General features: G+C 38.8%; 1 protein-coding gene and 1 long non-coding RNA gene across 2 annotated transcripts; one reads left to right on the forward strand and one right to left on the reverse strand.

Moving 5' to 3' along the window:
* On the forward strand, positions 1–17,420 carry LOC129643078 (uncharacterized). The gene is made up of 4 exons (XR_008710056.1): positions 1–142; positions 2,654–2,714; positions 4,019–4,179; positions 17,254–17,420. It is a non-coding gene; the product is annotated as an uncharacterized LOC129643078 (long non-coding RNA).
* UBXN8 (UBX domain protein 8) lies at positions 8,207–25,793 on the reverse strand. Its single transcript, XM_055567165.1, has 8 exons — positions 25,574–25,793; positions 20,992–21,114; positions 20,126–20,196; positions 18,349–18,471; positions 17,434–17,571; positions 15,718–15,759; positions 10,819–10,893; positions 8,207–8,792 (listed from the first exon to the last, which is right to left on the reverse strand). The coding sequence occupies exons 1-8, from the start codon at positions 25,659–25,661 to the stop codon at positions 8,625–8,627; spliced, it is 828 nt and encodes a 275-aa protein (XP_055423140.1). The 5' UTR covers positions 25,662–25,793; the 3' UTR covers positions 8,207–8,624.

Genomic DNA, 25,793 nt, shown 5'->3' on the forward strand with positions numbered 1-25,793 from the left:
CAGCCACCAATCACCTCCTCGTTTGCAGGGAGGTCAGTACTACACGCTCTCCTCCTCAGGGACGACTGGTGAAAGCGGGTCAGCACTGCACGCTCTCCTCCTCAGGGACGACTGGTGAAGGCGGAGGGCGAAGAGCTCTCAGGTAGGTGAGAACTCTCTATATCTGAGGACTGGCTTCAAGGCACGTGATCTGTACATCACAGACAGCCCACAGGTTGATTTTGCAGCTGCTTTCAAGCTGTGCCATCAGCATCCTGAATTCTTTATTTTTGAGCAAAAAGTTCTCGTATTTTCCTTTTGCACTAAGACCCACAGATGAAGTAACCCAGTGAGGAGCCTGGTGGGCTGCAGTCCATGGGGTCGCTAAGAGTCGGACACGACTGAGCGACTTCTTTTTCCCTTTTCACTTTCATGCATTGGAGAAGGAAATGGCAACCCACTCCAGTGTTCTTGCCTGGAGAATCCCAGGGATGAGGGAGCCTGGTGTGCTGCCGTCTATGGGGTCGCACAGAGTCAGACACGACTGAAGCGACTTAGCAGCAGCAGCAGCAGCCTTTACAGATGCTAGAATCTTTGCTGAGTTTTTCTTATCGACTTCTGGAGCAGCTTGTCCCATCCATGTGAAATGGAAAACAGTCTGTCCTGTCTCTCTTCCCAGTGGATTATCTTAGAGTTCAGTTTCTCTGGTTGCCTTGCAACCTCTGAGGGCTCAAAAACGTTGCCATTGTGTCTTTCATCAAGCTGTTTGTTAGGGTAGGAGAAACATTTTTGTAGGTCTCTAAGGGAATTTTTTTCACATCCTAAGTGGAAGTCCAAAACTGCTGTATGGTTCAAAACTTGTTCTTTTCAGAATCTCAAAATTTCAGCCAACAGAACAATTATCTGATTAAGGTGCGTCTTCCCTCTCCCACCCCCGACTCCCCACCCCACCCCCCTACCTTAAAAGGGAATATCACATTTCTTTTAAAATATCCTACAGAAAAAAAGATGGTTTTATGTTTTTTATTTTCTCTTCTGCCCACAACAAAATATGTGTTAGTATCACTGTCAATAGTAGAACAACCTGAAATGACAATTACGGTATTTTGATAATAGGCAGCTATGGTACCATTAAACCCAGTTACTCAACTGATCGCCCCCATTAGCTCATAACAGGGAGAAAGTTACAAAGTGAAGCATGAACAGAGAGGAGGAGTAATAAAATTAGGGGAAATTCTCTAAATAAGAGAATGTGGCTTGTGTGCTAGAGATAAATAGGTTATATAGTACACATATTGACTGCACACTCTTTTTAAATACTCATGCCAGCTACAAATTGGCATATGCCATCTACCTCGACAAGGATTAAATCATGAGCTGCTGCAGCTGCTGACCTTCAACACCCCCTTAAAAGAGCTCAGGGTGAAAACAGGTATGACCCACTCTGTGTTCTGGGAAAAACTGGCATAACAGGTCTTCAAATAGTTAGATATCTTTAGAAGACTTTATGAGCCCAATTCTTGCATCTCCTCATAATTAGAAAAATGCTAACATCATGAATGGTGACACCTGCTCCCTATGACTAGCAGCAAGCCTCTGATAAAATGTGAGCTTGACTGTACTGAGCCCGTCACTGAGATCATATATGACACTGACCTTCCCTCCTGCCTCTTGGTAGCGATTTCTCAGCGCAATTTGAAATGCTGTCTCCTGGGCTTTAGTCCTCCTTTTGCCCCCAAATAAAAACATAGCCCACAACTCTCATGTTTTGCTTTTTTTCAGTTGATACTCAGACTCTTCGTTAGTACACTAAAGATGAATGTCTTCTAAATTTTTCAGTATCGCTCCTTCACTGTTAGCATTGTTTTTATTATTAAAAACAATAATACATAGGCTAAGTTGAAATAGGATTCAAGTTAGTTTTCCCTCAGGCTATTCTTTTTTAAAAAATCTAAAGCATTTTAAGTCATACTTCTCTTAGAAATCACTTGACAGTTTACAAGTCTGCTTCTTTTTTTGTCTTAAGCTGGTGATATCTTTAAACATTTTATCATGGAAAATTAAACAAAAGTAGAAATAAGAGTATAAGGTGCCTCAATGTATCTTTTACTTAAATTTAACATTTATTCATCTATATCCCTACCTACTGTCCCCCTCTGATTATTTTGAAGCAGATTTTGACCATAATTCCTATCATATTGTAGTATTGTATCTTTAAAGGCTTTCTTTTTTTCTCACCTAACCATGATACCATCATCACATCTAGAAAAAAATAAGTCCTTAATCATATGTTTCTAATTTCTCCAACTCATTTCAAGAAGACTACAGTATAAGAGAATGGTATTATTAACCAAGAATCTGAAGATTTAAGGCATCTGCAGTTTCCCTAAATTAAGAAGAAAAATTAGCTTTTATCACCAAGGAAACAATTAACCATCTATTTTTAGCACTTTAGCTGTACATGCAACTCATAGTGTTTTTTCATTGTGTTAAAGACAAATGTATTGCCAGGCAAAGAAATGGCTTTAACGTTTTTGTATTAAAAATCAGGGATTAGAGGGTTGGAGGAATATTTATCCCACTAATTTTAGGACCTATTTGTTAATGTCTGGAATTTTAGCTTTTAAAAAAAAACACAGATTTTATTTTTAATGGTAATAATTCTTTTCTGCAGCCAGTATCCTTGGAAATGGATGTGGATGGACAACTGAAAATAGAACCTGTGATTAGAACAGGTAAATATGAAATGTTTGGATTTTTTTTCTTTTGCATTTCTCTTTGCATTTGAATCTATTTCAAAGAATAATGGAAGCTTCCTGAGTCTTTGAAAGGTATCTTGATTAAGAGATCTAAACAGCTAGAGGAACCAAAGAATCCGGAAAAGTAAAAAGTCATTCCTAAGGATGAAGGTCTTTATATTGCTGGGGACAATGCCCTGAATATTGCTTGTACTAGTTAGTTATTGCCACGTAACAAATTTCCCCAAAACAGTATAGCTTAAAACAATGTGTATTCTCTCTCCCACCATTTCTATGGGTCTGGAATCCCAGAACACCTTAGCTGGGTGGTTCTGGTTCAGTGTCTCTGATTAGGACTGCAGTCAAGGTGTCAGACAGGCCTGCAGTCTCTGGATAAAACTGAAGCTGGAGGATTCTCCCCAAGCTCACTTACAGAGCTGTTGGCGAGAGGCTCCCATTGCCTGACCCATGGTCATCTCCACCAGACTGCAAACAGTATGATTCCATCAGAGTAACTGATGAAACAAAGCCAGGGAGAGAAGCAGCTGTCCTTTGTCATCTAAGGTAAGAAGGGACACAGCATTACTCTAGTTTATCCTATTGGGCCTGTGATCCACCCTGGTACGTTGTGGGCGGGAACAGTGCAGAAGTGTGAATACCAGGACAGAGGGACCACTAGGGCCACCTGGGAGGCTGGCTCCCACAGCCTGCCCCCTCCCAAGGAATATAAAAGTCTCCACCCATTCCAGCATCAGCTCAGAGTCCAGAATCTTATCTAAATCAGGTCCAGGTGCAGATGGAGCTATGAGGATGTCTGCAGCACTTAAGCACAGTTCCTCCCGTTCTGTAGGCCTGTGAATAGCAATGGTATTCCCCCTCCTGGTGCCCAGTACACATGTTTATCAGACAGGATGATTCCTGCTCAGAAAGACACAAAATGAATGGCACACAGAAGTTACTGCTCAGTGAGTAGTTCTGAAATCCAGCTGGGCAAGTGTTAGAAATTCCTTGACTAGAATTCAGTCTTCCTGCCAGAAAATGACTTTCAAATGGCTCTTGACTTGGGCCCTCTGAGGCTTTGGCCTCATCTTCTGAGTCATCCTTTTACATGAACGGTTTACGGGGGAACCGTTTCTCAGCTGCTTCCCACCAGTAGAATCTTCGGGGTCCAAAGGCCTCCCTGTATTTTCACTTCTCTGTCTCTTTCGGTCCAAGTTGACCAGGTTCCTGCTGATATATTTTGAAAACTTTGAATCTTCTTTGAGTCTTATTCTGAGGCATCATTTTTTATCTTTTTTCAGATCTTAACAAATGACTTTACAGTTGTACTCTTGTGCTTTCCTGAGAGTGTTAGCTTCCATGATGGCTGAGATGGTTAAGAATCTGCCTGTAGTGCAGGAGACTTGGGTTCAATCCTTGGGTCCAGAAGATCCCCTGGATAAGGGAATGGCAACCCATCCAGGTATGACCTAAATCAAATCCCTATGACTATACAGTGGAAGTGAGAAATAGATTGAAGGGACTAGATCTGATAGACAGAGTGCCTGATGAACTATGGATGGAGGTTCATGACATTGTACAGGAGACAGGAATCAAGACTAACCCAAGAAAAATGCAAAAAAGCAAAACAGCTGTCTAAGGAGGCCTTACAAATAGCTGTGAAAAGAAAAGAAGTGAAAAGGAAAGGAGAAAAGGAAAGATATAAGCATCTGAATGCAGAGTTCCAAAGAATAGCAAGGAGAGATAAGAAAGCCTTCCTCAGCTATCATTGCAAAGAAATAGGGAAAACAATAGAATGGGAAAGACTAGAGATCTCTTCAAGAAAATTAGAGATAGCAAGGGAACATTTCATGCAAAGATGGGCTCAATAATGGACAGAAATGGTATGGACATAACAGAAGCAGAAGATATTAAGAAGTGGTGGCAAGAATACACAGAAGAACTGCACACAAAAGATCTTCATGACCCAGACAATCACGATGGTGTGAATACTCACTTAGAGCCAGACATCCTGGAATGTGAAGTCAAGTGGGCCTTGGAAAGCATCACTACAAACAAAGCTAGTGGAGGTGATGGAATTCCAGTGGAGCTATTTCAAATCCTGAAAGATGACACTGTGAAAGTGCTGCACTCAATATGCCAGCAAATTTGGAAAACTCAGCAGTGGCCACAGGACTGGAAAAGGTCAGTTTTCATTCCAATCCCAAAGAAAGGTAATTGCACTCATCTCACACACTAATAAAGTAATGCTTAAAATTCTCCAAGCCAGGCTTCAGCAATACATGAACCATGAACTTCCAGATGTTTAAGCTCATTTTAGAAAAGGCAGAGGAACCAGAGATCAAACTGCCAACATCTGCTGGATCATCGAAAAAGCAAGAGAGTTCCAGAAAAAGATCTATTTATGCTTTATTGACTATGCCAAAGCCTTGGACTGTGTGGATCACAATAAACTGTGGACAATTCTGAAAGAGATGGGAATACCAGACCACCTGACCTGCCTCTTGAGAAACCTGTATGCAGGTCAGGAAGCAACAGTTAGAACTGGACATGGAACAACAGACTGGTTCCAATTAGGGAAAGGAGTACATCAAGGCTATATATTGTCCCCCTGCTTATATGCAGAGTACATCATGAGAAACGCTGGGCTGGAAGAAGCACAAGCTGGAATCAAGATTGCCGGGAGAAATATCAATAACCTCAGATACGCAGATGACACCACCCTTATGGCAAAAAGTGAAGAAGAACTAAAGAGCCTCTTGATGAAAGTGAAAGAGGAGAGTGAAAAAATTGGCTTAAAGCTCAACATTCAGAAAACTAAGATTATGGTATCCTGTCCCATCACTTCATGGCAGATAGATGGCGAAATGGTGGAAACAGTGGCTAAGTTTATTTTTCTGGGCTCCAAAATCACTGCAGGTGGTGATTGCAGCCAAGAAATTAAAAAGACACTCCTTGGAAGGAAAGTTATGACCAACCTAGATGGCATATTAAAAAGCAGAGACATTACTTTGCCAACAAAGGTCCATCTAGTCAAGGCTATGGTTTTTGCAGTGGTCATGTATGGATTTGAGAGTTGGACTATAAAGAAGGCTGAGCACTGAAGAATCGATGCTTTTGAACTGTGGTGTTGGAGAAGACTCTTGAGAGTCCCTTGGACTGCAAGGAGATCCAACCAGTGCATTCTAAAGGAGATCAGTCCTGGGTGTTCATTGGAGGGACTGATGTTGAAGCTGAAACTCCAATAGTTTGGCCACCTGATGCAAAGAGCTGACTCATTTGAAAAGACCCTGATGCTGGGAAAGATTGAGGGCAGGAGGAAAAGGGGATGACAGAGGATGAGATGGTTGGATGGCATCACCGACTTGATGGACATGGGTTTGGGTGGACTCTAGGAGTTGGTGATGGACAGGGAGGCCTGGTGTGCTGCGGTTCATGGGGTCACAAAGAGTAGACACGACTGAGCGACTGAACGAAGTGAACCCATCCAGTATTCTTGCCTGGGAAATCACATGGACAGAAGAGCCTGGTGGGCTACAGTCCATGGGGTCACAAAGAGTCAGACACGACTGAACTACTAACACTTTCACGCTTCCTGAGAGTGTCCTTGATTTAACTTTGCTCTGAAGCCATTTTGTTTGGCATTATTTGGGATCTTCCAAATCAGTGAACCCTGGTTCCTTTTGAAGTCCTTTCTTGAACTTCTCTTTCTTCTCACAGTTTACTATAAGCAGCAAGAAGAAACAGGCTGATGTTTTCAGTACTCTGATTAGAAATAGATTTAGCTAGATTCCTTAATTTGTTAGCTGCATTTTCCAACTCCCACATAACTGCACAAGCTCCTTCCTCTTGCTGTTGGCTTCACTTCCTTGCCACACAGGCCTCTCCATGAGGCCACCCGCAGTATGACTTCTTTCTCCATTTGAGTGACCAGAGACAACTCATGACAGAAGCCACAGTCTTTCATAACCTAATTTCAGAGTGACACACACCACTTCAGTTGAATTTTATTGACCACACCGACCACCCTGGTACAATGTAGGAAACCACACTGTGGTATGATGGCCAGGGGGCACGGATCATTGGGGACCACCATGGAGCCTGCTCCCACATTTCCTAAGCAGCAGCATTACTTGGTAGGTTTTACAATAATAATTTTTTCCAAAAGCTCTAAAAATATGAGGTCTTATTTTTTTAATCTATGGCATGTAAGTACAGAAAAATCTGGCAGGACCTACAGAATCACAATGTCAGTCATACTTATTTCTGGGTATTGAGATTATGTGTGATTTTACTTTTGTTTTTGTAACTTTGTTTCCAAATGATTTTATAATTAATTTACAATCAGAAAACATTGTTCTTTTTTTTTTTTTTTTTTCCCAGTGTGGAATATTCCAGGGAAAAAGAAGTTAAAGGTTGGGACAATTTATTATTTTCAAACATTTTGTATTAAGCATTACTAGACACTAGGTACTTCTGAAGGGAAAGGATGTAATCCTTGTTTTTAAGGAATTATGTATTTGGGAAAACAGCTATAATACAGTGTAATAAATTCTACAGAAGAAGAATGAAAGGAGCTTAAATAAAGGGCAATACACAGAGGAGCCAAATTAAACTGACCCTTTAAGATAGCTGCAGGGACTTCCCTGGTGGTCCAGTGGTTAAGACTTCCAATGCAGGGAGCATGGGTTTGACCTCTGATTGGGGAACTAAGATCCCACATGCCTTGGGGCACGGCCAATCACACAAACAAAAAAATCTATTAAAAAAAAAGAGTGGTAGCATAGGAAAGGGATGAATCAGATCAGATCAGATCAGATCAGTCGCTCAGTCGTGTCCCACTCTTTGTGACCCCATGAATCACAGCACGCCAGGCCTCCCTGTCCATCACCAACTCCCGGAGTTCACTGAGACTCAAGTCCATTGAGTCAGTGATGCCATCCAGCCATCTCATCCTCTGTCTTCCCCTTCTCCTCTTGCCCCCAATCCCTCTCAGCATCAGAGTCTTTTCCAATGAGTCAACTCTTCGCATGAGGTGGCCAAAGTACTGGAGTTTCAGCTTTAGCATCGTTCCTTCCAAAGAAATCCCAGGGCTGATCTCCTTCAGAATGGACTGGTTGGATCTCCTTGCAGTCCAAGGGACTCTCAAGAGTCTTCTCCAACACCACAGTTCAAAAGCATCAATTCTTCGGCGCTCAGCCTTCTTCAGAGTCCAACTCTCGACAGCCTTTAAACCATCCTTGGAGTTTGAACTTGTTATTATAGTGTGAATACACCATTATAGAAGTATAAGCAGGGAAATGAAGTGCCGGATATATTTTTAAAACTCACCTTCACTTTGTTTTCATTGTTTTATCTTTAAAACACTGATCCACCTGGAATGTTGTAAATGTTACAGTTCAATGCAAGGCAAAATAAATCTCAAACATTAGTTAAGTAAACATGAGTACAGTGTTTTCTATCAAGAAGAACTTTGAAGTCTAAAAAGAGCTTTGAAACATTTTCAAAGTTTAATTTCTAGAAATACAGCAGACTAAACATTCCTACTTAGAAGACCTTAAAGAGTTTGAGTGGTGAAATGTTCACTATGGCAAGGCACGCTGAAAGAAGAAACTGATAAATGACGTCAGCTGGGAAAATACAAATTAGTGAGCACCTTACTGTATACATTTCTATCTCATCCTCATTTGGTACATTGTAAAATGGCACACTCCCAGATTATTATATGTAGAAAGCAATCCTTTTCTAATACTTTATGTCCATACATTTCCATGGAGATCAACATTGAAATGTGTATGGCCTTGAGCTCAATCAACGTATGGCATGATTTTAATGTGAATCCTCTATTGTCCTGTAAGATCATGGTGTAACTGATTTCATGTAAAACAGCTAGTTGGCATTTCTTAACTAGCTGCTCTGCTCCTTCTCTTCCACGTTGAGTACAGTATCCACAGTTATTCCAATGTCCTGCAGTGACCAGCCTCCCTCCACTTCCAGAGGCCTTCTGGGAAAGGAAGTAGAAAGGCTGTATAGGGATGTGCGATACCCAATCTTCATCATCCAGTCAAACAAGACCTAGAAGAGAAAAAGCTCTGTTACAAATACTGCACACGGTTGTGTTCCTCGTGATAATTTATGATCTCTCATTGTTAAATCATGCCCCTAGGAGCCACAAAACAGAACTTTCATATCTTTCAAAGGAACTTTCCAGTGTTTAAAGCAAAACAGCATGCCATGAATTTTGAGATGTGAATGACCCTTGATACCTTTTGTTTCAAAGAAGGCCTAGGGACTACTGACACTATAGGCAGCAGAAGCATTTAACAATTAGGAAAGCTCCAATCATAGGGAATGGGGAGATTATTCACTAAAAAGGTTAAGAACAAAAGGTTAGCATTTGGGAAAAAAGTCATTTAGATTACAATCAAAGCCAATAGTCCACATCAAAATCACCCAGGACCAGCAAAACAGACATGTCCACGGCCCAGAGACTCTGCCTTTTGATAATAGGCCATCCCTATGAATGTATTGCATTTCCTGTCATAAAGATTCCCACTGTAATTGTCCAAATTTCCACTAAGACTCCTGCTAAAGGATGGTGTGTTGCTTTAGGAAGAAAGCTCAATGACAGAATGTTCTCAGGGGATGCTGCTATCAATTATACATATATCAACTTATATCAATAATTATACTTTATATCAAAGTGAAACGTATATCAATTATAAGTAACCCTTGACTTCTACCACCATCCATGTCCCTGTTGATAGTCCATGTAATAAATGTGCATTATGTCACAAAATGCCATAATTTTCCAGTATGTGAATGAGCCTTAGTTTAACCAATGCCTACATAAGCACTTATATTATTACCTTTGATCATCTGTCATTATTTCCAAAGAATAAATTCTTATAAATGAAATTACTGGGCCAAAAGATATATTTTAAAATACATACTGATAAATTATCCTGCAAGAACAGCAGTCTAAATTACATTTACATGAATAATGTGAATGTAATTTAATAAGAATCCCTGTTTTCTGCACACACTGCCCCAAACTGGGTACTCTTCTTTTTAATCTTTGACAATTTGATAGGTAGAAAATGGTATCCATTTTAATATGCACTTCTCTAATTCTAAGTGAGACCAAACATTCTTTTCATGTTTATCACTTGGTTTTAAATTTTTCAAATTTTTTTAGCTAGCATAATCATTACTTTATAAATATTTATTAAAGTGTTGTTGTTTGGTTGCTAAGTCATGTCCGACTCTTGCAACCCCATGGACCCTCACCAGGCTCCTCTGTCCGTGGGATTTCCCAGGCAAGTCTTTTTTCTCTAGCTAGCATAATCATTACTTTATAAATAATTATTAAATTGTTGCTGCCAAATTTTTAACTTGATGAGCTTTATAGAATTTAAAATTTTTATGTAGTCTAACCTACTAGTATTTCCTATTATAGTTTATAGCAGTCTAGACATAGAAGGTTAAATGCAGCAATAAGGAGAAATTTATTTAGATAATTACTTAGATTTTTAATGCATGCATAATGATAAATTCAAATGTACTTAAAATCAGAAATACACCAACATATTAGTAATTGGCTTTGGTGTCAGATGGCAAATCAAAATTGTTTTTCACTCTAGTTTTCTATATTTTCCAAATCATTGCTAGTGAACACAATATTGTTTTTAAAAGGAAAAGAAGTCTATTAGAACAAAAAGGAACAAGCTTTAGAGAATGATCTGAAAACACATACAAGCAGTGGGGCTTCTTAGATTAATAATCCATTAGTGCTAATAAGAAGAGTTAATAATAGCTGCTTCCTAAAGATTTGAAAGCATCTTACCACTGAGCTGTGAAATATAATTAAAAAAACAAATTAAAACAAGGAAGAACTGAAAAAAATCTGAATGCAGAAATCACAATTCAAGAAGGCTCAGCATGCCTAATTCTCCAAATTTCTGTCACGTAAAGCATACATAAATCCCATTTATCCTCTCCTGATGGTAGTGCAGACAACAGACAACACATCCTCCCTGCATGGGAATAAACTATTGCCAAATTCAACACAAATATTTCTCCAAATATGATTTTTCCTCACCTGTGAACTGCAAGACTTGAAAAACCTTCTCCTCAGGACACGCCCACTTGGACAGCGGAGAGCTACAGTCACGACCTGAGGAAAAAAGTGTTCAGATTAGAATTCCAACCACGGCTGTTTGTAATTCCAAAATTACTACTCCTGCGAAACACCTGTACCTAGTTTAAGCACTCGTGGGGTTTTGCAGAAATCTAGCTCTCAGAATTGTATGCCAACATTAAGGTCCAGAGAAAATTCACCTTAAACACAGAAATAATTCTTCTGAACCTGAAAAATATCTTCCCACTGCTTGAGGAAACCAGTGACAGAGTCTTCCAGAGAGGGCGCCAGAGACCCGAGGTTTCTGTCTGCCCAGACAATATCAAGACTGCAGCTGGGCCTCGAAAGAGGCCTTACCAAGCCGAGATGATCCAGAGCCACCTCAGAGACTGCAGGCAAGACAAACACTGGACTGGAAGGAAAAAAAACGCTACCCAGGCCACCCCATCACTGTAGGCTGGGCACCATGTCTTCCTCATGAGAATGAGAGATGAGCCTGGAGTTAGTCCTGGCTGCTGGGGATCTAGGAGACCCCCTTTTCCTGAGCAGCTTTGTTCTACATATTGAGTTCCCCCACAATTTTTCCTCTGATGAAAGTGTTAAATAGCTAAAAAGAGCTTGCAACATGCTAGTACTTTAAAGAACATTCTAAAAAAGAAAAGAGTGGGAAAGACCTAGAGATGATCATACTAATAAAGTCAGAAAGAGAAAGACAAATACCATATGGTATCATTTATGTGGGGAATCTAAAAACAGAAGCAAATGAACTTATTTACAAAACTGAAACAGATTCACAGGCATAGAAAACAAACTTACGGTTACCAAAGTGGAGGGCTAAATTAGGGGTTTGGGATTAGTAGATACAAGCTACTAAACAGATGAACAACAAGGTCCTACTTGTATAGCACAGGGAACTATATTCAATATCCTATAATAAACCATAATGAAAAAGAATATGTATATATGTATAACTGAATGACTGTGCTGTCCACCAAAACTAACACAACATTGGAAATCAACTATACTTCAATTTAAAAAAAAGAAAAGATGACAAATTAGTCATTAATTCTGACATTCATTATTCACCCTCAGGAAAACCTTTCTGATGGTCCTATGGAAAGTGTTTTAACCCTTTCTTATGGGTAAGAAAGGCACACTTCCCAGACTAGAATGCTATCTTTTTCTTGTCTTTAACTTTTATGAGCGTTATCCTAACTGTCCTGGGAGTTTTGTTGGCAGCACAGTTACAGAAATGGTGGAAATGGTTGTTTTATTGCAGCACCCACCCGCTTCAGGAAAGCCACGTTAGCATTATTTCCATGCAAGTAGGTAGAGTGTTTTATTCACATCCAGATTGGTGTGATGTTGAGCTCTGTTACTACTTCTACTAAAGGAAAGTTTTATAATAAAACACAAACAATCACAAAAGTCAATTTTGCTTATTTGTAGAACAATAAAACCTAACTTTTGCAGTGAGGTTTTGTTCAAACTTTAATGATCTAAGAGGAGAATTAAAGCCAAACGCTTTCAAAGAAACTAAGGTTAAAAATAGTGACTTAATGTTTACCATTGTGATTAGATAAATACTTAAGAGAAATGAACAATCATTGTTTGAAACCTAGTTACTGTTCTGTTATAACAGTTACTGTGAAAGGTGGGTGTGTAATTGTCTCCTAAGGCTACTGACAGTCCAATGGACTGACCTATGAACAGGTCAAAGGCCTGGAACACAGTCCAAATTGTAAAGTAAATCTCTGTCCCAAACACAGACTGTTAAATGAAATCTAAATGAAAAGGGGCAGCACTAATTAAAATTTGGCTCCCCTTAAAATGAAATAAGATAGCATACAATAATGAAAATAGTTGCTATGGTATTATGGTAATTACATGATGATTTACAAAACTCTTTTCAAATTATCTTAAATTCTATGGTTATTGTCTTTTCAGTTTAAAAGTAGAACAGTAACATGTGACTATTCTGTTGTGAATTATAGATTACTTATAACTTTCGATAGTTGTAATATGAAATACATAACAAGCACTTAAATCACGGTATAAGGCTTAAGAATGGCATTGTTTCAGATACCACCCCCCTTTCAGAAACCCATGTCAGCCATTAGTTCACTCATCTATTAGTCTGCTCCTAAGTCCAAGGAGGCTTCCACTATGACAGGAATTTTCTCACATGCTATTGCAAAGCCTACAGAGCCACAGCTACTACATATACAGGATACACACTCACACAGTGAAAACTTCATCCTGTTTTGATAACCTTTAAGATGAATGTTAGTCCCTTCCCTGAGCAACACAGATTTATTAAGATGTCCCTCTATTCTGTGGGTGACACCACACACTTAATGGGCCCAACTTTAAAAAGAAAATAGAGAATGTCCTGAAAATGAAAATCTCCAGTATTCCTAAAGGTGAAATTATTCTTTTATATATGGATTCATGAAACAGCTGTGTGGCTTAGGTATTAAAACATATTAGTTATGATGGGCAAGCTTTATGTATGATGATAGATCATGATTATGGTATCAGAGCAAAGCTTCAAAGTTGACAAAATACGAAATGGTACTTTGCAGAGAGCCAGAAACAAATATGACTGTGACTGACAAAGACAGACATCCTAAAATCTGGGGTAACTGTGGCATAGTGCTCATTGCCAACTCCAGGTGTGCCTTTTTAACTTTGAAAGCACTTCTTTGGGGTGACAGGGTGAAGGATAGGTAGGAAAGGCACACTCTCCAAACTAAAATGCTTCCTTTTTCTTGTTTTAACTTTTATCATGATGATGACATTCCACGCCTAAGGTCTACTTTCATTATTATTAAACAGTCCAACTACAACAGAGGGGAAAGGTCAGGCAGAGACACCCGGAGGGACCAGGCTAACTGCTCAGAAACAGCTCATCAGATCAAAGCGTTGGCTGACCAGGTCAAGGAGAATAAACTGGGACACCCAGAGTCATCCAGGGAGGTAAAAATAAGGGCTAATGAATGGCTAGCGGGGAGTTAGGAATTTATCCTTTGAATTCTAAGAAATCTATGTGCAGTAGCAACTGCACAGGTGGAAAACGCCTTGCCCAGTGATGATTCTGACAATCAAAATCTTCCAAAATTTATTTTCTTTTCCTGATTAGTGTAGAATAGAATACACTAGACAAGTATCAAATGGTATTAACTATACATTAGTGGCATTCTTCACAAAACTTTTTTATATAATTTAAAGTTGCTTATACCTGATTGATTCTAAGAATATATGTGATTCTCAGGTAACATGTAATTCTCAAGTAACAATTTTTTACCATAATTTTGTTGACTTTATTAACCAAAAATAGCAAAGAGGACCAAAAATCAGAGCAAGGCCAGAAGAGAAGCAAATAGGAGCAAGGAGAAGCAAATAGGGATAGTATTGCTTCTAGAGTAAACAAGGGAATTAAGCCCAGAGGTCTCACGCAGCCAGAGGGCCTGGGCTCCAAAATCCTGCCTGTGGCTTCAGCCTCAAGTTGAGGAGATGGGATGAGACATGATTGAGGTTCATCCCAGCTCTAAAACTCCATTACTGTGACAGACACTTTAATGAGTGTAGCACAGGTCATCTGTCCAAGTATGGGAAAAGAGCAGAAAAGAAACAAAACGGAATGACTATGAATAACTCTTATAAAGAGGAGAGCAACACCAACTGCTTCCAGGTGGAGATGTGTTGACCTTTTTAGGGTCACAGACATGAGATTCTGAAGAGCACCCTCCTTCTACCTATAGTCGCAAAAAGGTACAATTTCAAAGGATTCACTGACCATTTGACGTCTATCGTCACTGGTGACAGACTGGTGTTCTGTGGGAATAAGGTCACGTGCTTTAAAGCTGGAGAAAAGGCGTTCCCTGTCAACCTGAGCTGTACTTAGTTACTCCCGTATTTTAAGTGGTTGTCACAGATACCAACCCAGAGCTTGAGGAGAGGTGAGGATGTAGGAGGGTCGGGACAGACATACCATGGGTGTGGATGTCATGGGTGTAACAGGGAGGAATCAGACCTTTGGTTTTTTCTTAAATTGTGTTTCTCCTGGGACTGTGATTCTCCTAGGACTGACTGCACACTTCATTGTCTCTATTTCTATAAGACTTTCAGAATTTTCCTCAGTATTTTAGTATCCAAAATACTAACTTATGAGCTGCAAATGTGTTGGCAAAAATGAGACCCTCCAGCACATTCATGGCTGCCTCAGAAATGGTTTTCAGCGAGTGTAACAGTCGCTGAAGAGTCAAGAAATGGAAAACCATCCAGCTTGCCTTTGCCTACACCATTTCACGGCTTTAAAGATGTGCTTCTGTACCTCAGAGACTGAGTGAAACTGAGCTGGGCAACCGCAAGAAGGTGGCACAGATTATGGCAAAACAGTTGGGCAGAGGACACAATGCAGAGTCGGGATTCAGTCCAACCCTGACCCCAAACAGCAAACCATCTTTCAATTCAAACACCTACAAAGTAGCTGCATCCTTCATTTTCTCTTTTTTAATGGAAAAACTACAATTTGAAGTCATCTGCCTATTTTGATTCTATTTTAATAGGCAACTCATTTGATGACCTAACATTCTGGAAAAGACCACATATCCAATCTCTGCCCGATGAAGTGGAAGGGCTTTAAAACACAAGCTCAGCAGACAGCAGGCTTCCAAAATAGGGCTTGACTGAAGCATTTGATACCACCCCATATTTGAAACAAGACCTAATCATGGTGCAAACACATAAACACTGTACTTTTTCTTTCTAAACCCAAATGTAGGTAAGATGTACTTACTTAATGTTAAAGAAAATTAAAAATACATTGATTTTCAAAGAAAAAAAAGATAAGCTTACTTCTTCAGCTGTTTCAGGAGGTTCTTCAGGTAAATCAAGAACCTAAAGAAAAGTAAGTATTTAGTAAACAGGAATGTAAACAGAAGAAGAAAAAAATAACCTCGAAGAGAAGAGTTCCTTTCAACATAGAGTTTGGACATATCTATGCTTAATGAAATCTTTTAATATACATTTATAAAATGTTTACAATGAGAGACTCAATAAACATTTTTGGATAAGCAACTCTGTGCTAACAATACATCATAAAAACAGGATTTGAAAAAAAAAAACAGATCTCAGATGACACTGCTAATCTATACACATTTAAAGAAGGTTATGTTTATGCTGTTCTAAGATATGACATAAAAATGTACTGCTAAAGAAACAGAGGATAAAAATTAAGTTCAGTAAAACCCCGCAATTATTTAGGTTCACACATATATGCATCAGGGTGAGTACATATGTATTTCTCTTCACTGGCGCCTTCTAAGGGGCTGGAAAACCACCATTCACTTTGGTTGCTTTCATGATTTATCCACGTTTCCCTATTTCTGTTAATCTATTAAAAAACCAGATGTACAAAGCATTTTCTCTCACTAAAACACTGTACAACAATTTCACCTTCAAGGGATGCTTTTTATTTTTTAATACCATAGATTCCATATTTTATAACATTTTATCTAACAAATATTCATTGCATTTATTAAATAAATCATTTGTTTTTGTTTGGTATCAAAAACATACGTGATGGTCAATTAGAATTTACCATCAGCATGAGATAATCTATGCTATTAACAAATAGCAAAGAATCTTACAAATGTTATGAGTCCATGTAGCTCTCTAGATCTTTTTCAAATGTTAGAAACAATTCAAAGACCCAGTTCCTACCCTCAAGCTCCATGAAGGGACCAGGAAACCTCAGATTGAGAAGCAATACATTGGAAACTACTTTTAGGGAACGCATAGCTTAGCAGCTTTCCCTAAGACTCAATAGAAACACATTTATTTCAACCTTAACCAGCTCCAAATCAGTCTTCTTAGGGATCAAAGATTTGAAAGAAGAGAACGAATAATAAACCTGGACATTGCTCCAGAGTGAATGGTTACTAACTCATTCCCTAAAAGGGGCACTGAGGACAATGATATTTTCATGTTAATAACGTTAGCCACTCAACTAAGCTCCAATACTTTGGCCACCTGATGTAAAGAGCCAATTCATTGGAAAAGACCCTGATGCTGGGAAAGACTGAAGGGAAAAGGAGCAGGGGGCAGCAGAAGAAAAGATGGTTGGAAGGCATCACTGACTCAATGAACATGAGTTTGAGCAAACTCTGGGAGATAGCGGAGGACAGAGGAACCTGGCATGCTGTAGTCCATGGGGTCAGAAAGAGTTAGACACAACTGAGCGACTCAACAACAAAATATATGACTTCCTTATATCTTAGCTGCCCAAAGGAATGTCTCCGTTAGTAAATATTGCATTTTTTGTTTCTACATAATTAAATTACTTCCTTAAAAATAACTATTTACTAAATGTACTATCATTTATCTTCCTAGATTCCTTGTAAGTTTGGCTCAGAATGCTAGTATTTAACAAGAAAAGTGATTCTTAATGAAGCTGAAGTGATTCTTAATGAAGACACCATCTGGATTCCCTCAATATACCACTTCCACCCAAAAAACAATATCCCTACTGTATGCAGATACAGCTCAGTGAACAGTTATTAAGTAATGAACCTTCTTCTTCGTGGGCTGCTCAGCGGGTGGTGAAACGTTGGTTACAGGCTTGGGCAAGTTCCGTCTCTTTGCTGCTTCTCTGTTTGATGTTTCAAAAGATGTCTGACTCTCACTGTCAAGCTCCAAATCTTCATCACCCTGGTCAAAAGCAAACTCAATTCAGAAGTGAAGTCACTACCTGGAGCAGTTGTATCTTATGTTGCCATCTTTCACATTACCTTTCTTACCAACCCTTGACGGTTTCATGACATATTTACCATTATGAAATGGATACATACATTCTGCTTCACTGTCAGAATCCTGTTTACCCCTACTGGATCATCTTCGTTATGAGATGATGAAAGGTACAATGTAAACAGAAAGCCAAAAAAGAAGTCTTTGGGACAGAAAGCATCTTACACAAAAAAATCTACAGCCAGTTCCTCTAAAAATGAATTTCTTTATGAATATCCTTTTTTCTCTGAAGTAAAACTTAACATTGTAAACTTCCACTTGCAAATGACAAAATTCATACTCAGTGCCAAAGGAAGAGAGTCAAAGGTCAATTTGGCTTCAAAAAACAGAGCTAAACAGAATGAATATAATGTGAGCTTATAATACCCAAGAGATTTGGATGCCCTCATATAAAAGATGTGATTTAGTCAAGTTTTCTCAGACTGTCTTAAGTTAGAACTTTTCAAGGATCTAAGTTATATGCTCTTTAGGCACCAAAAACCACTTAAACATTTGACATACAAATATGATCAATAAAAACTCTCTCTATATATATATATAACTGATATATAAGCATTATTAATAAAGACTCCTAAAAATAGACTGGAATAATAGTTTGCAATTTAAAAAAAATTAGTATATGTTAAAGGAAACATAAACAATAGCAGAATTAAAAAATATGAAATGAGAATATTTTCTAACCCCAAGTTTATGACCATTGCTTAACTTCCAGGTTTCACCCGTCATCTGATAAAAGCGTTCTTCCAGCTTTTTCAATTTCATTTCCTGGCTAGGTTTTACAACATTCTCTATGTATCTGCTGACCTGTTCAAAAAAAAAAAAAAAAATCAGGTGACTATACACTAACACCCCTAAGATTTTATTTACATTGTCTATAAAGTTGTAAATAAGAACCAGGTAAGAAGTGGTGTTTTAACACTAACTCAGTTTTGCCCAAAAACCTACATCCTCCACTGTTGCATTACTCTCTAAAAATTTGCGTTTGTACATAATGCAAAGAAAAACAAATGTTCTATCCTTCTGCTTGTATGGCAGTCTGCTGATACATCCTTTAATGGGTTTTCAGTGCAACAAAAACTTACTAGGGTTGGAGATATAAGTATGCCCAAGTGCTACCTGATATTTCAAGATCATGAAAATAACTGTTAGATGATCATCCATGGTAAATGCAACTTCTAGAAAGCAAAACCAATCTTGGATAGGATGAAGCAAAAGCAGTGCTCAGAGGTAAAGTTATGGCTATATATATCTAATTAAAAAAGAAGAAAAAATATCAAATCATTAACTTTACATCTTAAAAATCTTGAAAAAGAACAAGTTAAACACAAAGCTGGCACATGAAAGCAAATAATAAAGAAGACATAAAAACAGGGGATAGAATAGAAAAACAACAGAACCAATGAAACCAAAAAGTGGTTCTTTGAAAAAAAATTAACAAACCTTTAACTTGACTAAGAAAAAGAGATGACTATCAAAATCAGAAATGAATGTAGAGAAACTGAGACCCTCAGAAATTGCTGGTGGACATACAAAATGTTGTGGAAAATAGTTTGGCAGTTCCTCAAGAAGTTAATATATAGAATTACCACATGACCCAGCAATTCCATTTCTATGTATATACTCCCAAAGAATTGAAAGTAAGTTCTCAAATATTTGCACACAAATATTCACAGCAGCACTATCCACAATAGTCCAAAGGTGGAGACAACCAAACTGTCCATCAGTGAACCGATAAACAAATTTTGATCCATCCATACAGTGGAATATGACTCAGTCATAGAAGGAATGAAGTGCTGATTTATGCTGTATGGATGAACCCTGCAAAACATTAGGCAAGGGAAAGAAATCAGACACAAAAGGTCACATGTTATATGATTTCACTTGTATGAAACATTCAGACAGATCCATACAAACAGAAAGCAGATTGCTGGCTGCCACAGGATCGAAGCAGTGAGGAATGGGGACATAACTGTTTAACAGGTTTGGGGTTTTCTCCTGGGGTGATGAAAATGTTTTGGAACTAGACAGAGGTAGTGGTTGTATACAATATTGTGAATACTCTAAACGCCACTGAATTACGGGCTTCCCTGGTAGCTCAGCTGATAAAGAATCTGCCTGCAATGCAGGAGACCTGGATTTGGTTCCTGGGTTGGGAAGATCCCCTGGAGAAGGGAACAGCTACCCACTCCAGTGTTCTGGCCTGGAGAATTCCATGGACTGCATAGTCCATGGGTCGCAAAGAGTTGGACACGACTGAGCGACTTTGACTTCTCAATGTTTATACCTCTCAATTCTTTTAGATGGGCTAAAAGGGTGATAGGCAGTAAGGCCAGGCGTGAAGTCTGAAGACGGCTCTCTGAAGTGAAGTGAAAGTCGCTCAGTTGTGACCTAAATTTGAAATTCCCCCGGATATTTTTGTATTTTCTCTATATAATACTTTCCGAACAGTAGGGTTTACCTTTTCACCCTGTGCCTCTTGTTGTTTTTCCCTCACAAGTTTTTGCCTTTTCTCGTTCTTCTCTTCTTCTTCTAAGATATCAAAACATATAAGTGCTTTTTAATTCCCATGTATCCGTAAGTTGAATGTTATTTTCTCTGAAAATCATCTGTAGATCCTCACATTTGGGGAGAGAAAAGCTTTCAAAAAACAGATTTATTTTTCAAATAATAAAGATCAGATAGACAGAGACAGTTGAAACAAAGAAATCTGCAAGAAATTTCTTTCTGTAAGAAATGTCAATCTGTAGGAAAAGGTCTGTTCTGAAACAAAAACTTTCTGACATGTATTAATGTTGCGTGTTACAGTTTTGGTAGGGAGACTTCAAGAATAATGATGGTGGGGGTTTTTCCTGCAGGTGCCGGATAGGGTTTTAGCAGCTCTACAGAAGCCCATTCCCACACATGAGGTGTAGAATACTGTGCTCCAGCTATTTGGTCACCCTTGGACATGACGGTAAAAGCAATACGCCTAGATTCTCAACGTGGGGTGTGAGTGGCAACCCTTTCAGTGACTTAACCAATATTAGATTATAAGCCACTGAATGTCAAAAGAAGGGATATCTGCTGTTGTATAGACCTTTTAAAGTTTGGGTTAGAAATGATACAGTTTCAGACATATATACAAGAAAAAAGAACAATTTCTCATAAAAATATTGGGGTATAGCCCATTCAAAATTGTTAACTAAAGTTGTAAGTATTACTCTACCATAAAATTACATAGCACAAATGAATGGTAAAATAATGCTTATTGTGCAAAAGTTCTCGAATAAAGGAAAGAAATTTCAGTAGAAAAGTATAAAAGGGTAGCATAAAGAGTAAACTTACCTTTCAGATAAACTTGGGAAGGTTTAAACGAGTTAACCCATGAGGTTGTCACAGAAATAATTAATGTAAGAAGAGCAAGCAGTAGGAAAATCCGGCCACACAGCAAAATTAGATCTTTGATTCCTGATAAAGGTTAAAAAAAAAATTACAATTACAATTCAAGACTTTTTTTTGATACTAATAATGAGTACTAATACATTAGACAGAAGATTATCTGTCTAGAAAAGTATAGTAAAATTTAAGGTATGTAACTGTCTTAAGATTTTTCATATAGTCTCCTTTGGGCAACAAAATTCATCATGACTGTCATTACCGGAACAAGTTTTCAGAAAACGATTCTAGAACATCTTATCTCTCAGGAATATAAGTATAATCTGAGTGACTGGCTATATTATAAATATATGACTATCCATAATGCATAAATTCTGGTTTCCTTTCTGCCCAGAGAAGGAAAGAAAATAATCCACATAATTGGGAATTAAATTGTGATAGTATCATCTTATTAGATTCTAGTTCTATTTAAAAAAAGCCACTCCCACTGAAACACCAAATTCTTCTCACAGGTAAATTATGCAACTCTGTACTTCTCTATTGCTCAATATTTACTTCATCATTTGTAAATAAATTTACTAGATACACGTTTGCCTAGAAAAAATTAAAATTTCAGTACTTTTATTATTTTAAGAACCAAATGAAAATTAACCAGCAAAAATGTAACAAGTACCTTCTTTGTGTAATACACTTTGCCAAATGGTAGGGAGTGTACATATAAAGTTGGATTAAAATGGTTTCCACCCTCCATGAATTTCTAGTTTTGTTTTGTAATTCTCAAAAGTTACCAGGCAAAAGTACAGAGGAACCATCTTACCAGTGTGATGGGGGCTGGCAGTTAGTCAAATAACTAAGAATTAACAAAGGAATCATATATACAGACTTAAATATTTTATTTTTAACTGAAAACATATATACACGCACACATACATATACATACACACACACACACACACACACACACACACATATCATCCTTAAAAAAATAAGCAATTTAAATTTGTTTAAAGTTTTTTTGTTTTCTTTTGCATTATAGCCCTTCCAACCTTTGCCAGCATTAACTACTGATTCAGGTATTGTTCAATATGACATGTAATTAACTCTAGAGTAACTATGATCATTTCAAAAGTAATTTGATACCTAGAGTATTCATATTTAGAGAAACAAATGTTTTATGGAATTTATGTTCTATAACACTGCTTTTTGTTCTAACAAGCAAGCAATTTCAAATGGGAATACAAAAGAACTAGATTTATGTGTACACCTCTCAAGTAAGAAATTTTTAAATTAAGTTGAGATGTTTTGTTTATACTATGCTCAAGAGCCCATATGCAGGACACTTCAAAGGATAACAAATGTGATGAATCAGCATTAAAACACTTGGCTTAAGTATAAGTAAAAATGTATCAGCAATGAATGCTTTTACAGAGTGGAAAAAAAAACAGATCATTTCTCAATATATGTCCAAAAATATAGCACAGGTGAATGAACGTGTCTGAATTCTCTTTGGTAATTCAATTAGCAGTTCGAGCTAAAAGTAGCAATATCTCTAAGTTCTGGTCCAAACATAACTAGCCCTGCAGCTGTTGCACTGAGATGTATGATTTTTAAAATAGACTAAAACACTGTTACTGGATATTTGCAGAACCAGTAACAAGAAACCAAAGTAGACAACTACCAGTTCACAATTGTAAGTGGAAAGGCTACCAGGAGGCCAGCTGCATTTTCTAGAATTTTTTACTTTTATTAAATTAGATATTGTGATAAGTGATGGGAATACAAAAAAAGAAGGGGGGGGGGCCCTCTGTGCTCAAGGATATTATCCTGTGGTCATAGCTTATCGTGTGAACATCTCCTTGTGCAACTGAGTAACCACCTTCTCATTGACTAGTGACTCAAATAATAGTGCAAAGTAGATTATAGATGAGCAGAGTAACGGTGAATTCTGTAAGGTAAGGAAGCAGGTAGATTCTGGAATAAGTGTGAATTTAACATTTCTGTCTATCATTTAGATAAAGGTCTTGTTAGAGCCCAATATGGCTGGGAACTTCTAGATTTTTTAAAAGGCATTTTATTTTAATTTCTTATTTTAAGCAACGTTCTGGGTACCTGACTTCTTGCAGGTAGGGGTAACGAGAGGAAATATACAGAGTTAAATTTCATCATGGTCTCTTAATTCCCTTCTTCCTTCTCTCTTTCCTTCTCATCCAGTCATTGATTTATGCATGCATGCAGTAACTAGAGATTGAACACCTGCCTTCTGCAGCGAGAGTGCAAATCCTAACCAATTCCAGGGAATTCTCACAGTGGCCAATTTTAGAAGTGAGTTTAATAAGGGAGACAGACATGTAAACAGATCATTAATATGTCCAAAAATGAACGAATTCTCCACCAGTCCACGTTTCCTTTCATTTTTCCCTTTATCACTGGTACCACCAACTGCTTGAAGTTGTTCTTTGCCACATGTAGGAGTCATCCTTGAATCTCTGCTTTCCGTCACCCAAATCATTAATCCATCAACATCCCTGCTGATTCTACTTGGCTAAAATCCCAAATCTGTGTGCATTTCACCTCCTCTGTTATCCTATGCTATGCTATGCTAAGTCACTTCAGTCGTGTCCAACTCTGTGCAACCCCATAGACGGCAGACCACCAGGCACCCCCATCCCTGGGATTCTCCAGGCAAGAACACTGGAGTGGGTTGCCATTTCCTTCTCCAATGCATGAAAGTGAAAAGTGAAAGTGAAGTCGCTCAGTCATGTCCGACTCTTAGTGACCCCATGGACTGCAGCCTACCAGGCTCCTCCGTCCATGGGATTTTCCAGGCAAGAGCACTGGAGTGGGGTGCCATTGCCCTCTCTGTTATCCTAGTCCAGGCCAACTGTCATCATGACTTCCCTACTTCAGAAGCCTAACATGCCTCACTGCTTCTGCTGTAGCATCCTTGCAAAACATTCTCCACACAGAACCCAGAGACCTCTAAAAAGCCTTAAGGAAGTCCCTTAACCTCACCATATCTCAGTTTCTGCCACTCTAATGACAGAAAGCAAAGAGGAACTAAACCGCTTCTTGATGACTGTGAAAGAAGAAAGTGAAAAAGCTGGCTTAAAATTCAACATTCAAACAAGTAAGATCATGGCATTCAATCCCATCACTTCATGGCAAATACATGGGGGAAAAGTGGAAACAGTGACAAATTTTATTTTCTTGGGCTCCAAAATCACTGCGGATGATGACTACACCCATGAAATTAAAAGACACTTGCTCCTTGGAAGAAAAGCTATGACAAACCTAGTGTATTAAAAAGCAAAGACACCACTTGGCTGACAAAAGTCTGTATGGTCAAAGCTATGGTTTTTCCAGTAGTCATGTACAGATGTGAGAGTTGGATCATAAAGAAGGCTGAGGACAAGAAGACTTGATGCTTTCCAATTGTGGTGCTGAAAAAGACTGTGGAGAGTCCCTTGGAATGCAGGGGAAGCAAACCAGTCAATCCTAAAGGAAATCAACCCTGAATGTTCATTGGAAGGACTGATGCTGAAGCTGAAGTTCCAATACTTTGGCCACCTAATGCGAAGAACTGATTCATTTGAAAAGACCCTGATGCTGGGAAAGACTGAAGGCAGAAGGATATGGGGTGACAGAGGATGAGATAGTTGGATGGCATCACTGACTCAGTGGACGTGAGTCTGAGCAAACTCCAGGAGATAGTGAAGAACAAAGAAGCCTAGTGTGCTGAAGTCCATAGGGTCACTGTCAAAGTGTCCGACACCACTTAGCGACTGAACAACAAAAATAGGGATTATAATAATACCCATCTTTTTGCCTTTTCATATTGATTGTAAAGCGGATCAGATGAAATAATGAACGAACAGCATTTAGGATTTGGTGCTAAATGAATGTTACTGATACTATCTTGAGCCAATCTCCCTCTATGTCTCCTTGATCCAGCTTCAATAGTCTTCATCCTTTCCCTCCAACGCGTCACAATTCCTTTGTCTGGAATGTTTTCCGGCTTTTCAAAGGGTTGATTCCTTACCATTTAAATCTCGGCTTATACCTGTGGCGGATTCATTTTGATATTTGGCAAAACTAATACAATTATGTAAAGTTTAAAAATAAAATAAAAATAAATAAATAAATCTCGGCTTAAATTCCTCAGCAGGTTTACCTCACGTCAGTTTATTTCCTTTTGAGCATTCAACACAATTTGAAAGTCCTGTATATGTTTGTTCCTGTGCTTTCTGCCTCATGTTCCCTTACACGCAAAACTTCACCAGATCAAGGGCGACTTTTTCAGCCACCTGCAGTCAACTTCCTCAAAAAAGCGGGAGTCTCGCGCTCCCCCACAAGACCCCACCCGGACCCCGATCCAGACTTGGATCCGGAAGAGGGAGGCCGGCGCGGTGCAACCTGGGAGTCGTAGTCAAAGCCGCCCAGAGGCATCGCGGCTGGGAAACGGAAATTCAATGCAGTGTTCATGGGGCCGTTACCCGAGTATGAGGGTCAAAAGAGAAAAGCCAACACTTACCCAGATCTGGTATCCCACGCCGGAGCTCCAGACACAAGAGGGGGAGAGCAGAGAGTAGAAAAATACCAACAACCCCACGAGAAGCCATAGTGACGGGAGCCCCGCTTCCGGGCGGAAGGCCCGCCCCTTCCGGCTGCGCCTCCCTGGGAAAGTGGAGTGGAGACCTTGTTAAGGGAGGAATTTGGGGAGACAGCTAGACCCTGAAGCCGGGTCGTTGGTC

This window comes from Bubalus kerabau, chromosome 2 (genome assembly GCF_029407905.1).
Source record: "Bubalus kerabau isolate K-KA32 ecotype Philippines breed swamp buffalo chromosome 2, PCC_UOA_SB_1v2, whole genome shotgun sequence".
NCBI classification, from domain to species: Eukaryota; Metazoa; Chordata; class Mammalia; order Artiodactyla; family Bovidae; genus Bubalus; species Bubalus kerabau.